The sequence below is a fragment of the Sciurus vulgaris genome (genome assembly GCF_902686455.1).
Source record: "Sciurus vulgaris genome assembly, chromosome: 8".
In the NCBI taxonomy this organism is placed as follows: Eukaryota; Metazoa; Chordata; class Mammalia; order Rodentia; family Sciuridae; genus Sciurus; species Sciurus vulgaris.
Window position 1 is genome coordinate 2,671,575 of NC_136468.1, and position 13,517 is coordinate 2,685,091.

General features: G+C 41.5%; 1 protein-coding gene across 1 annotated transcript in view; it reads right to left on the reverse strand.

Annotated features, from left to right (window-relative positions):
• The window catches only part of RBM33 (RNA binding motif protein 33), a 99,901-nt gene that overhangs the window by 54,896 nt on the left and 31,488 nt on the right, over window positions 1–13,517 (reverse strand). Inside the window, 1 exon segment of the mRNA XM_079151615.1 lies at window positions 1,035–1,206. Coding sequence (XP_079007741.1) covers window positions 1,035–1,206 — 172 coding nt within the window.

Genomic DNA, 13,517 nt, shown 5'->3' on the forward strand with positions numbered 1-13,517 from the left:
TGGCCTGTGCGACCAGGGAGCCTAGTGTCTGCCTGGAGAACGTCTATCTACCCCTTTGAGATACATGCTCCCAATTCGGCCTAAAAACAATGGTTTTTAAAAGTAATAGATGGAGTTACAAAGGTTCGATCTTGACTTTTATCTCCAGCAAGACCAAGTCCTGTATCCTAATACCTCCTAGAAGGTGGAGCACACCCTAATGGTTCTGATCATTGGCTCCAAGCAGCCACACTTGGGAACACACTGGAAATGCACTTTTCCAGGGTACCATCCTGAACAAATCAATCGTAACAGCCAGGAGTGGGTCCAAAACCTATAGCTAAACAATGCTCTCAAGGTGACTGTAAGCAACTGCATCTACCATAGAGTTATGTCCCTTTCAAGCTGGTTCTGATGCTCACACAAACTTGAGAGCAACTGCTGGGTGGGAGAGATCAGACCATAAGAAGTGGGGTGGGGTCACTACTGTTAGTCAGCAACAGTCTGCAGCAGATTTACAGACTAGCATTTTGCTCATTCAATGAATTACTTCTATAAACAAGCCATCTTTTTCTCAGACAGAAAAAAAATAAAATAAACAATGGCTAGTAGAGTGTTGAAGGTACAAAATAAAACCAGTGTGGTCCACAAGTAGCTCAGGCAATGTTGGAGTCTCTGGAAGGGCAGAGTGGCCCTGTCAAACATCCCCACACTGCTACCCCAGGAATAGCCAGGAACAGCACAGTTTGTAGGATAGCAGCTCCAGGCCACAAATGCCAAAAGGAAAGTCATTTAAAATAAACAATCTTAAATACACACATGATATTCACAACCAACCACAGCCAACCTCCTTTTCTTGTGTAATTAATCATAATAAAATGACAGAAGAAGGATGGGGCTATATCTCAGTTGGTAGAGTGCTCGCCTCGCATCCACAAGGTCCTGGGTTCAATCCCCAGCACCACAAAGAAAAAAAAAAAAAAGAAGAAGAAGAAGAATCTGAAATGGGAAGGAAGAAGTGTGGGAGGTATGTAAAAAAAAGAAAAAGAAATTACCCAAAGTTTCTGGAATGTTCCTTCTCTCTCTAGTTACATCTGAGAGTCTAATAATTGTTCCTTCTTTCCTTTCAGTTTTGAAACGTAATCGTCCAGATTCTTCATCATCATCTTCCTCTTCATCTGATTCTTCTTTTATGTCCTTCTGGAGCTCCAAAGTTTCCATACCTCCCTACATTGTAGACACAGAAAGCAGGGAGAGAGGGAGGGAAAGAGAGATCATATTCATTTAACTTTAACATGAAAACATGCTAAAATATCTTAAGCTATTTATATTTAAGATGTAAAAATAATAAAATATCATAGTATAAGGCCATGTGAAACACTAAGCTGACTCCAAGAATAAGTCACCCTAAATGTTAAAAGTTGTCTTAACATTGTGAAGAGCTCAACTTCCACTTGCAGTTAATATGCAACATCCTTATACACGGCTGCCACTTACATTTCTGATCACAGCTAGTTAATATAACCGGCACTGAATATAATTTCAATACACTAAAACTTAAAAATTCCATACAAGTTAAACTAACACTGGAGTGTGTGAGTTTATCAGCATATACAGCCCACCTGACACTCCCAGATCTGGAGTTCCACAATCCCCACTTCCTGACCCAGCTACTCTGACCTCCACTACCAGGAAAGTGGTCCAAATGTGCCTCCAGAACTCTTCTGTGTCACTCTGGCTGGCTGGAGGCAATTTTCACTACCGACGGCTTCAGCCAGTGAAGAGCAAAACTGGTGTTTTCTTCAGTCACTTCATACTAAAACCAGCTTTTATCACAGCTTTATATCAGTACCTGCCCCCATTCTCTCTGACCTCACCCCAAGCTAAAGTAGTTTCTCCAGAGACAATTCTTCCTTCTGAGTATCACATGAGTTACAGAAAACAGGAGCCAGTGCTCTCCTGGGCAGTCAAAGTGACCTCCTCTGAGAGGATGATAGGGGAGATCTAGAGTGTGTGGTTTGCTACAGCACCTTTTATCAACATAAGGAAAATAGAATTTGCTTCCTCACTTTCATCGCTCATAGTTTAAAACATTCTTTGCTCTTAATAGAAACAAACTACTTTATTAGAAAATGTATAAGAAAAATTAAAACAAGCCCACAACCTCAGCGTTTTGCATTCCTCCTTTTCTAAACCTTGCCTGTGTAAAAAGATCAATGCACACAGCTCTCTGATACATCCTACAATGCAAACCATCTTAAAGAACTCAAATGCCTTAAAATAAAAGGACAACTACATTGTGGCTTCACCTGCAGCCCAATGGCTGCACTATACTATACTGGGGGACTCAAAAGCACCAGGCCTCAGTACTCTTGTTGGTTTGAATTCATTATCTCTATCAGTCTCTGAAAAAAGTGAGTGGCAGCTGCCCACCTCCAAAGCTCCTGGCAGTGCTTCTCTGCTTGAACTTGGGTACCAATTACTGGAGTCCTGCTTAAAGACAGACATTAACCTGGCAGGTCCATTGTGGGGCCTGAGAGTCTGAGTTTCTCACAAGCTCCCAGGGGAAGCCAATACTGGGATCTAGAGATTACCACCAAAGCAGTCATTTTAAATTTAACTATGAACTGTAACCACAGCTCAAACAAGTCCAAAGTAAAACACAAGAGTACTGAAATTTACATTTATTCTGCATTCAATTTCCACCTAAGAAATTGGAGACAAGATGAAATTTGTTTCCTTGAAACAAATATTACAGTCAGCCAAAGGAAGGGGGAGATACAGTCTACAACCCAGGAGTTCTACTCCTAGACTTTTACCTTAGAGAAACAATTACTTGTGTTCAATTAAAAGTCTCCTGGAAAATGTTTACAGCTCTGTGCAGACCAACAAAATGGAAACACATGTCTTTCAGTGAGTGGATGGAAGAACAATGGTACATCCAAACTCTGGAATGCAATTGAGCAATAAAAAGGAGCAAATTCTAAGTACTGGGGCACAAATCAACCAAATTATGCTATGTCCACACAAATATATCACAATGAATCCTGCTTATACACATAATGTTAATGTACTAATTAAAGTAATAAAATACTAGAAGAAAGATCTGTAGAGTAGAACATGTGGATGGGGGAAGGAAGAGAGGGAAAATACTGGGGAAAGAGACTTGAGATCTGTTATGTGCATGTATAAACATGGCATAATGAATCCCAATATTATGTATGATCATAACACCATGAAAATCAAAAAAGTAAATGAGAAAAAAAAAAAAAAAAAGGAGCAAACGTGACACAACTGGGATGGAACTGCAAAAGAATCTCAGAAAGTCACAAACTGCGATGATTTCATTTGTTTGACATTCTCCAAGAAACAAAATTATACTCTTGTCCAGTAGTCAGGAGTGGCAGGTGGGCATAACTACCGAAGGCCAACCCACGGCGGTTTCTAGAGTGATGGAGATTCCCTAGAATTCAAGGTTCTGGTCTTGAACTGGGTCCAGTGAAACCCTTAACCACACACTGCAAGCACTGTCACTGAGCCCCTTCTAGAGCCTCCTGCTTCTTTCTGCATGATCAGTGCATGTACTGAGGATGCCTGATCTAAGTCAGAGATGTAAGAAACTGAACTTACAGAAAAGCAAGCTATGAGCAAGGGGTCTGCAAGCAGGATGCTAGATCCAGCAAAACCAAAACAGCCTATGCTGGTTCAGATGCCCTTTCGATGGCTATTTGCCCCGGAAGCATCATTTTAAAGCATTCCCATAGTAAAACACTTGCCTGCTGCTGCCACAACAGTTTATAATTTCTATGGCAACCCCCAGAACTGGCCAAATATGGTCAGTTATGTGGGGGAAAACAAAGTCCTCAAAGACGAAGCCAGGCAAAATCAGAAACATGCTAAACATTCACATGCCCACTGGTCCCTCCTCACCCCAGAAATCTATATAATCTTATTCCTTTTGCTTACGGGGTTAGGGAGATGAATAGGCTTTGAGAGCAGAAACTCCCAGTTTCCCCACTTGACTGGCCATTAAACAAAGATTTGTCACTCTGTCTGGGTGTTCTTCAGTGTTGTCATTGGCCCTACTCCAGAAAAAAAGAACCAAGATTTTGAGAAATTATCAATGACAGCAAGAGGTAAGCTCTGAACCATCTCTGATATCCAAGCATGGCTGACACCACAGTTCACCATCAGCTCCCTGACAACATCCACTCTGTCAGACTGAGTCCTTCAGTCACTGGTTACTAACATTTATTCTAAAAAACAGGGCAAATTAACTAACCTGTCTGCCAAAATGTTGACCTATTATGTAGTTCTGACAGATACTCCCTGGCTAGCATTCCATTCACAAGCACAATTTCTTTGAAGGGTAGTAGTGGGTTACAACATAAAAATATTTCTACACAGTATATGTAATCTTAGAATCATTTGAAGATATGTTTACATTCTGATTTCATTAAAGATATCACCAAAGGTTTGATTTGAAAACCTGAAGATTACTTACATTTCTTTCTTTCTTTCTTTGCAATACTAAGGATGAAACCCAGGGGCACTCTACCCTAGTTACATCTCCTACCTTTTTTTTGGGGGGGGGGGTATGTGGGGGCGGTGGAGAGAGAAAGACAGAGAGACAGACAGACATGGTCTCACTACTTTGCCTGGGCTGGCCTTGAACATAATGATCCACCTCCTCAGCCTCCTGAATAGCTAAAATTAGGCATGTATCACCACACTTGGCTTTACTTTTAATTCTTAATAAAGAATCATATGAAAATCATCATAAAAGTACTTAACACTGTTTACAAAAATGTCCCGAGATTTTAATGCTTATTTATAGAATAACTGAATGATTCAGTATGGTATTACCAGATACAAATCGAAGTATCTGATTCTACCAATAGTGAAAATTTAACAGTTGAGAAGGCTAGACAACCAAATGGTACAAAAATTAAGAGGAAAAAAAAAATTACTGACCAATATTCTTCATTTATGTTAGACACAAAAATTCTTCAAAAAATAAAACACATAAATCCAGCAAAATACAAAAAAGTTAGTATATCATCATCAAGCGGGGCTTATTTAAAAACACAGGGTTGATTAAACATTCAAAATTTTGTCTATTTAACAAATCTTAGCTACGGTAGAATTTCAAATACATACAGATGTTCCAGGAGGTGGAGCATAAGTCTTTATTTCCTCCCCCTGAAGAGGCAGCGGAGTTTTCTTCCCAAGAACATAATACGGGAAAGAGAAGAAACCTCATAAACACTTCCTTGCCTGAGTGGCAAAGGCTAAGAAGAAGGGCCCTTTAGTTCTGGGGTACACTCCAGAAGCCCAACTTCAGTCTATCATGGGAGAAGACCAGACTGGCCAGCGTTCCATAAGATACCTGGCCTGCTTAAGGTGTCATGGTCACGAAACAACAGGAAAACTAAGCAGCTTCCAGAACAGGACACACAGGAGACCTAACAACAACGTAGGGCCCTGGTCTGAATCCCAGAACAGAAAGAAGACATCAGTGAAAAAACTAGTGAAATGGCAATAGTTTGGATTATAGTTTTCTTAAGGTTAATTTAATTCACGGCAAAATAAGGGATACAGACTGCCGTTATTTCAACAGATAATCAACAAAACATTTGTTTCAGATTTTGTTTAAATCTCAGCAGCCTAGAAACAGAAAAGAACTTTTTCAATCTGACGTGAAACTTCCAGCCGGCATACTTAATGAAATATTGAACACCTTCCCTCTAAGAAAATAACAAGGCAAGAACGTTCATCCTCAATGTTTGTGTTGCAGTCAGGACCTGCGCAGGAGCTCAATAAGATAACTGAAATAAAAAAGATTCAGACTGTATAGAAAGAATTAAATCTCTTTCCTACAGGCAATGTGATTATTAAGATGTTAGTTTCCATAGTTTGATTTAAAGATACCATGCCATCTCCAAAACTCCAACCAGATTTTTAGTAGGTAGTAACAAATACCTTCCAGAATTTATATGGAAATTCAAAGGACCTAAGATAGCCAAACTTATCTCGAAAGGAAGGACAAAATGAGTGAATTCACACTACCTGGTTCCCTGCAAGACTATATACTGGCAAAAGGATATAAAAATAAATCAACAGAAAGAGAGCTTCCAGAAGGGGACTGAAATGCAAACATCCAATTTGTTCAACACAAGCACTGAAGCAATCCAAGGGAAGGGACATCCTACAACAGTGGCCATGTCTCAACATAGTCTCGCCGCAGCGAGCCAACACTAGAAAGCTCTAGAAGAAAGCAGAAGGGTCAGTGTGACCTTGAGGCACACAGAAGACTTCTTAGCTCACACAATCACTTAATCTCTTCAGCTGAAAGTTTCTATTCATAAAAAGGCACATTTAAGAAAATGAAAATGCAATTTACAGGTTTAAAGAAAATATTCATAAAGCACCTATCTACCAATGGACTAGATATCCAAAATGCATAGAAAATCATCAACCTTCTCTAAAAAATAGTACAAAGCATAAATACTCTACACAGATGTATTATCTATGTAGGATATGATTATATAGACATTAATCTCTATGAAGAAAATATACACTACACAGCCAAACCGATAAACGCAAAAAGACAAAACAGTCCACTCGGGGAAAAAAAAAAAAAAAAGAAAAAAAATAGAGACTAAAACTAGACACCAAGAAGACTACAGCACTAGAAGGATTAAAAGAGAAGACTGGCCTCATCAAGTGTGGTGAACAATGGCAACTCTCCTACATTACTGGGGCAAGTATAAAGTAGTACAATCACTTCAGGCAATCATTTGGGAATTTCTCATAAAAATAAACATACTGCAACCCTGTGTCTTAGCAATTATGCCACTAGTTACTAAACAATTTGGTGTTTGGGGCTTTGTTCAGGGCTGGGAATTGAATCCAGAGCTCACATTAAGTCAGGCAAGCACTCTACCACAGAATCACACCCCCAAGTTACCCCTAGTTACTACAGATGCAAAAACATCCATAAGGCAGGCGCGGTGGTACATGCCCGGAACCCTGGCAACTTGAGAGGCTGAGGCAGGAGAAAGGCAAGTTCAAAGCCAGCCTCAGTAACTTAGCAACAACCTGTCTCAAAATAAAAAAATTTAAAACTGGAGTAGGAGAGAGGGTATATACCTCAGTGGTAAAGTGCCCTGAGTTCAACCCCAATACCAAAAAAGAAAAAGAAATTCACAAAAAGATGAGTAACAGTATCTTTATTCATAACAATAACAAGAAAAACCCTGGAAACAACCCAAATACAGAACATCGGGAAGGTGAACAATAAGGTAAATCTGGAAACAGAACGAACTGCTGCTCTGCAGGTCTGTCTCAGTGAGCCACAGAACAGGCTGAGCAAAGCAGCCCAGCACAAAAGCATGTATGACAGTGACCGCCTCTGAGGGTCAGCCCTGAAGAGGCAGCAGTAAGGACTTGGGGACAGGACCACTCCACACCAACCGCCAGATGGCAACCTGGATGTACACATACCCCAAAGCTTACGAGCACCTGACAGCTAAAAGATCTATGCCACAGTTTAAATGATGTTAAGGAGTTTTTTAAACTCAATTCTTCCACTGTACAGGCAGAACAACCTAAACGAGCATATCCTTTAAAATACGTTAAGACCATAGCTAACTGGCACTGGTGAGGCCACAAAGTTATAAAAGTACAGTCTTTACAACTGGATCTTTGTGATTTGTTTCAAGCATGGTGATTTCTTTGTATTAACTAAGCAGGAATATTGGTTAACAAATAAAATGAGCCCCATGAGACTGGTTTCACAATTAAAATCAGCTCAGTACTTTAGTTCTGAGTGGAATTCAGGTGGCACACTTGGAGTACAACCTGGGCAAGGACACACTGCTACCCACACGAGAGGGTGTCCATAACATAACGGTGCAGACGTCTGAGGTAAGAACCAGGAAGACACCAAAACACATCTGTAGGCAGTACATGGGACTCCTCCCTAAGACAAACCCCAAACCAAAGCCTACAGAAGCCCTGGGAACGTAAACAACAGACTCCCACACAGAGATTCTAATTTAAGGAAACAAGCCCCAAATGCCTGCTGCTAGAGAGAAAAGAGCATCCTGCAGCTCCAGGAAGGACAACCAGACGTCCTAGGAGCAAAGCGCAGCACAGAACACTTGGTGAACACCAGAGCACACCACCAAGCAAGGGAAGCTCAAGCCAACAACCGAGGAAAGGAAAACCTGCGTCAACGACTTCAAAAATAATTTAGATTAAATTATGGGGCATACAGTTTAAAAGAGAAAAAAAGCAAATAATATATGTTCTAGCAGATGGTATAAAAACATAAAACATTTGCGTTTGGGGGGGGGGTTAGTTTTTGTACTGGAGATTGAACGCAGGGGTATTTAACCACTGATCCACATCCCCAGCCCTTTTTATATTTATTTTGAGACAGGGTCTTATTAAATTGCTTAGGCCTTCACTAAATTGCTGAAGCTGCCTCAGTCTCCCAAGCCACTGGGATTACAGGCATGTACCACCAAAACCAGTCAAAACATTTAATTTGGATGAGATTTTACTTTTCCTTCTAAAAATACCTCCAGAAAGCAACCCTGGGAAGCTCCATACAACAAGAAAACACAGGAGTCCAATACAAGCAGCCTCTAGTTCTTTGCTTTCCAAATTAAGGTTGTATTTATTTCTTCACATTTCAGAAAAAAAAAAAATATTGTCTACTTATATGTTTTATTGTATGTAGCCAATTTTTTTAAGTTAGAAAATCTAGAGCAATCCCACCATCTAGAAGCAATCACTATTGCTACTTTCATCTTCATCCAGACTTTAAAAGATTTAGACACATGTACTTGGCTATGCATCATGACGATGAAGGAAAGAAATCATATTACCTTGTTCTTTCCTTTGTTTATCATGAGCATCTTTAATGTGAGAGCTAAGGAATCAGGTGGTATACTGTATTCTACTGCAAGGTTACCAGAATTTATTTAACACTTTATAAAAGTTTACATTGGTTCCAAGTATTTTCAGCACTACAAATACCTGGTTCACATATTTCTGATTCCATCTTTTTAAATTCCTTTGGTTAAACTCACTGAAGTGAAACTGTTGAGTCAAAGGACAAGTGTTTTAAGGCTGCTAGGGACAATGAAGGGTCTGGCTTCCTTCTTCCTTGCAAGCTAAGTCAGCCTGTCACTGGAAGCTCTAAGAAGACTAGGACTCTTGGTCAGAGATTGGGACAATTTGATTATTCACAACTGCCAGAAGCAGCATTTTGGGCCAGCTTCCTGAAGCCCTGTTCCCACTGGGCCACATGAAGAAGGCAGGGACCCTGGCAGAAGGGGTATACTCTGGGAGGGGCTGTTGAAAACAAAATGACAGAAACAGGGACAGACCTCAGTGGATCAGCAAGGATTTCTTTATTAAACAGCAGAATGGCACATTTTCAGGAGAGAAAATGCCAACTGGTTACAAGAGAGGTCTGATTTTTATAGGGTTTAGTGAATGACTTAATCATTAGAGCCTTAATTATAGACACTTAATCATAGTAAATGTGTCAGTTGGGCAGTCAGGGAAATAGAAAGGAAATGGTAAAAGTTCAGAGCTCACTATTGCTGGCAAACAGCCAAAGTTCCCAGGGCACCCAACGATCCTCCTTCCTCCCTGGGGTTGTTGTTCTCCATATCCTCCAGCCTTGGGACACAGGAAACTGGACTTGTCATGGCAGTCTGGCAGCAAGCCTGCTCCAGAGGAAGGCACCATGTCTTCAAGGCCCCAGCTACACAAAGAGCCCTGAAGAGGCTGTGCAACAGACAGTAGGCAGGAATTTGCTCTCAGAATGTGCAGAAACCTGAAGCACCCGTGGAAACTGTCTCCTGAAAATGTTCCAATATGCTCCCCCCAACTGAATGAGACCTGACCAATAACTTTTATTTTTACTTTTATTTTTGCCCAAATTAAATAATAAAACAGATTTTAAATCCTCAAGTTTGCTTTAATTTTCATGTTACTGAATATATTTTCATAGAGTTCACGTGCCATTCCTTTTTCTCATTACTTTCTCACATTATCCATTCTTTGGATGGCACTCATCTCTTACATCCTGACTAGATTTCTTTCTCAGATGTCTTTTGATTAAATTACCCTTTACGGGTGTGACTGGTTGATGTGAGCAGCACACTAGGTCAGTGAGAACCACACTCCCCACATCTTGGGTCTCCCGGGGCCTGTAACATCTCCTTTAGTTGTGTCTCGGTCCCTTGGAACAGATACACTATTGCACAATTGGTGACTCTGGGTAAGAGTTCCTTGGACTATGCTTTTATTTATTTTTCTCATCTGAGGGCTGGGAATGGAGCTCAAGGCCTCATGCATGTGAGGTGAGTGCTCTACCACTGAGTAACATCCCCCCAGCCCCTTGCTCTCCTTGTATCTTTTCTCTAAGTTTAAAAATTATTTCAAACAGTGGGACAGACAAAGCACGAAAAGAAAACTCAAGTTTAGCTTTGGGTGGGAGAAAGGGCATGTCCAGGAAATGCTCCTGTGGCACCCCAGTATCACACATCTTGAAAAAGAATGGGCGAACAAAATGTTTTACGAACTGAGCATCAAAATCCCTGGTCTAACACCCTAGGCAAACAAATGACCTAAATCAGTAAATATCAGTTTTCATGTCTCTTAAGAGAGAGAGGGAAAGAAGAAGAAGAAAAAAAAAGTGGTGGAGGGGTCGGGGGGACATTAAGAAAAATTGAGAAAAAACACTAATAAGGAAAATTTTTAAGAAAAGCAACAGGTCTAAGGAATGATTCTGTGGCCTACTTATTTGGACACAGGGGTCAGGTCTGGACCAAGAATGGCAGTCACCCAAGACCCTGCCCGGCTCTCAGTTCAGGTGATGACATCCCCCACACCTACTTCAAAGGACCACCTCTTGTACACTACCTTGGGACCCAGCCATCACCCCAGGGGTGCCCTAGGTGAGTAAGCTCCTCACACTGCACCATGTCTGAGCCTCTCCTGGAAGGTGTCACTTTTCCAGCTTTTACATCACGGAGATTGGCAATCACAGGGATTGACTAGCTATGTTAGGCTGCAAGTCCTTCAGGGCAGGGATCAAGCTTCTTTGTTCTTGTTTCTTCAATAGCCAAATCAGCAACTAAAGACAGGGAATCTTGCAGAATTTTTTGAATGGTCCAAATTAACTAATTAAAAATAATTATAGCACTGCTTTCAAAGCACTAACATATATATCACATTTTTTGAGAGATAAGCCCAAAAAACATTTAAAATACTTTAACAAGTCAGGCATAGTAGATATGCCTGTAATCCCAGGAACTCGGGAGGCTGAAGCAGAAGGATCCCAAGTTCAAGGCCAGCCTCAGCAATTTAGTAAAAACCCTGTCCCAAAAAAGGATTGGGGATGTAGCTCAGTGGTTAAGTGCCCCTGGGTTCAATCCCCAGGACCTAATAAAGAAACAAATAAATACACTCTTAACACTTGAAGGGCAGATAGTACCCCAAAACCACAGCACAGCAGTACTCACTTCCCTGAGTCTAGAAAGCTTGGGTTTTTACTATACTTAGTTCAGAAGAGGTGTCTCAACTTTTCACTAATGCGGAAAAGACGCTCATTTTAAATCTGGGGCGGGGAAAGGGGAGGAATACCAGCAAACTTTTTGACTCTTTTTAAAAGTTGAACAAATACCTCTTGGGTCTCAGAAGCAACCTGGGAATCAGTAATCTCATCTAATTCATCTTCAGCAACACAGTCTTCCTGCTCTTGCAGCCCTTGTTGCCCACCACAAGCCTGCAAGTGTTCTTCATCCTGACGGCCATTGAAGAGAAAACAAGTTTTTCTCACACAGCTTTTGGGTGTTTTTGTTTGTTTAAGCACTTTTCATCTCTATGACCCATGCTTAGTTATTTTGGCAGATTTTACTACAGCAGTTCCTGCCTGAGCACAAAGCACAAAGCATTCCTCTCCATGTTAATGCGAACAAGCCCGTGGAGCTAACCCCATCACTAAGGTTGGTGGCCAATGTGTGGCTTCTGTCTCCATAAAGTACCTCTCTCCATCGACCGTAAGGGAAAAGGAACCTAAGACGGTGTGTGCGCACGCGCCCTCTCTCAGGAAGTCTGGCAGCAGGAGGCTGAAGTCCTGCCCAGCTCTCCCCGCTGCACAGCAACAATGACTGCAGTATGGGTGATCCCATGCAACACAGATGCTTCTCCATCAGGCCTCCCCTGAGCAGGGAGGATGACTCCAGGTTTTGTATGGAATATAAGGACCCTCCTTCTGGAGACAAAAGCACTACCACAGAAAGCAGATCAGGTTCCCCTCTGTGTGGGTATCCTCCCAGTGTTGCTGCATGCTTGTTAAAAATGAGCAGTGCGGTGGTAACAAGCAAGCAATCATGGAAGAACAAGCAACTACAGACCCCAACAACTCACCACATGGTGTGACAATCTTGTCTACACCCCAAAGAAGACGGCGGTCGCTAAGTGCGCAAACACCTCACGTCCCACAACTGCCTCTCAAGATGATCCGAACACAGTGCATTCTATTTTGCTGGAGAAACTGCAAGCATTCCATTGAGACAACTACTACCATCCTTGACTCACTGGCAGCAAATAAGGTCAGAGATGCTCATCAGAATTTCAGCAAATAATAATGGGGCACCAGTCTACACCACTGGATTCTCACTGGGAACACAAATCTGCTACCCTTTACCCTAAACTGTCAACCTCCAACTATTTATCTCAAACAGTGTTTATGAACCTCAATCTATGTTAATATTATAGGTCCTAAAGACACTGATTTCACTTAAAATCATGATACAATAATTTCTAATATTGTGTCCACTATTAACCAATAGTACTCACTACTGTAAGTTTTAAAATGAAATCACAATTTACTCTCAAAAACAGCACCTGCAAAACTCCACAGATGTAAGAATCTTACTCTCTGGAGTACAATAATGCCAGAGGTGGGCCTCCCACTCTTCCAGTGTCTCTGGACCTCCCCTGCTGCGCAAGTGACAGTGTCTCTTCCGACTATAAATCTGTGGTCTTTTGATCCCACAGTCACACAGAAAAAGCACTCCACGTGATGTACAGAAGCAGCTTGTGGGGTTTAATTCTGGCCTCAAAGTACAGGCTGTCAAATTCTAAGTAAGACAAGAAACCAGGTAAATAAACCAGCTAATAAACTGCTTACCAGTGAGGCACATGAAGCCTCAGTCTAATAATGAAAGCATCTGTGCACCCATGACAGCCTAGACAAAAAGTGAGAGGCCCTGAGCTGAGCAGAGCCCAGCGTTCCACATCAATCCTGCGTCCCTTTCCACCCTTTCCACCCACAGGGCCACTGCAGACACAACGACTATAATAACTGAAAAATGAAAGGTGACCACAGCTGCCATACCAGGTACATTAGTGGGTGGACACTGCTCGTGAAACCACATCCAACTACCTTCCCTCATCCTTCAAGCATAGAACAACTCCGTGAAGACATTAGGACATGTTCAGAATTT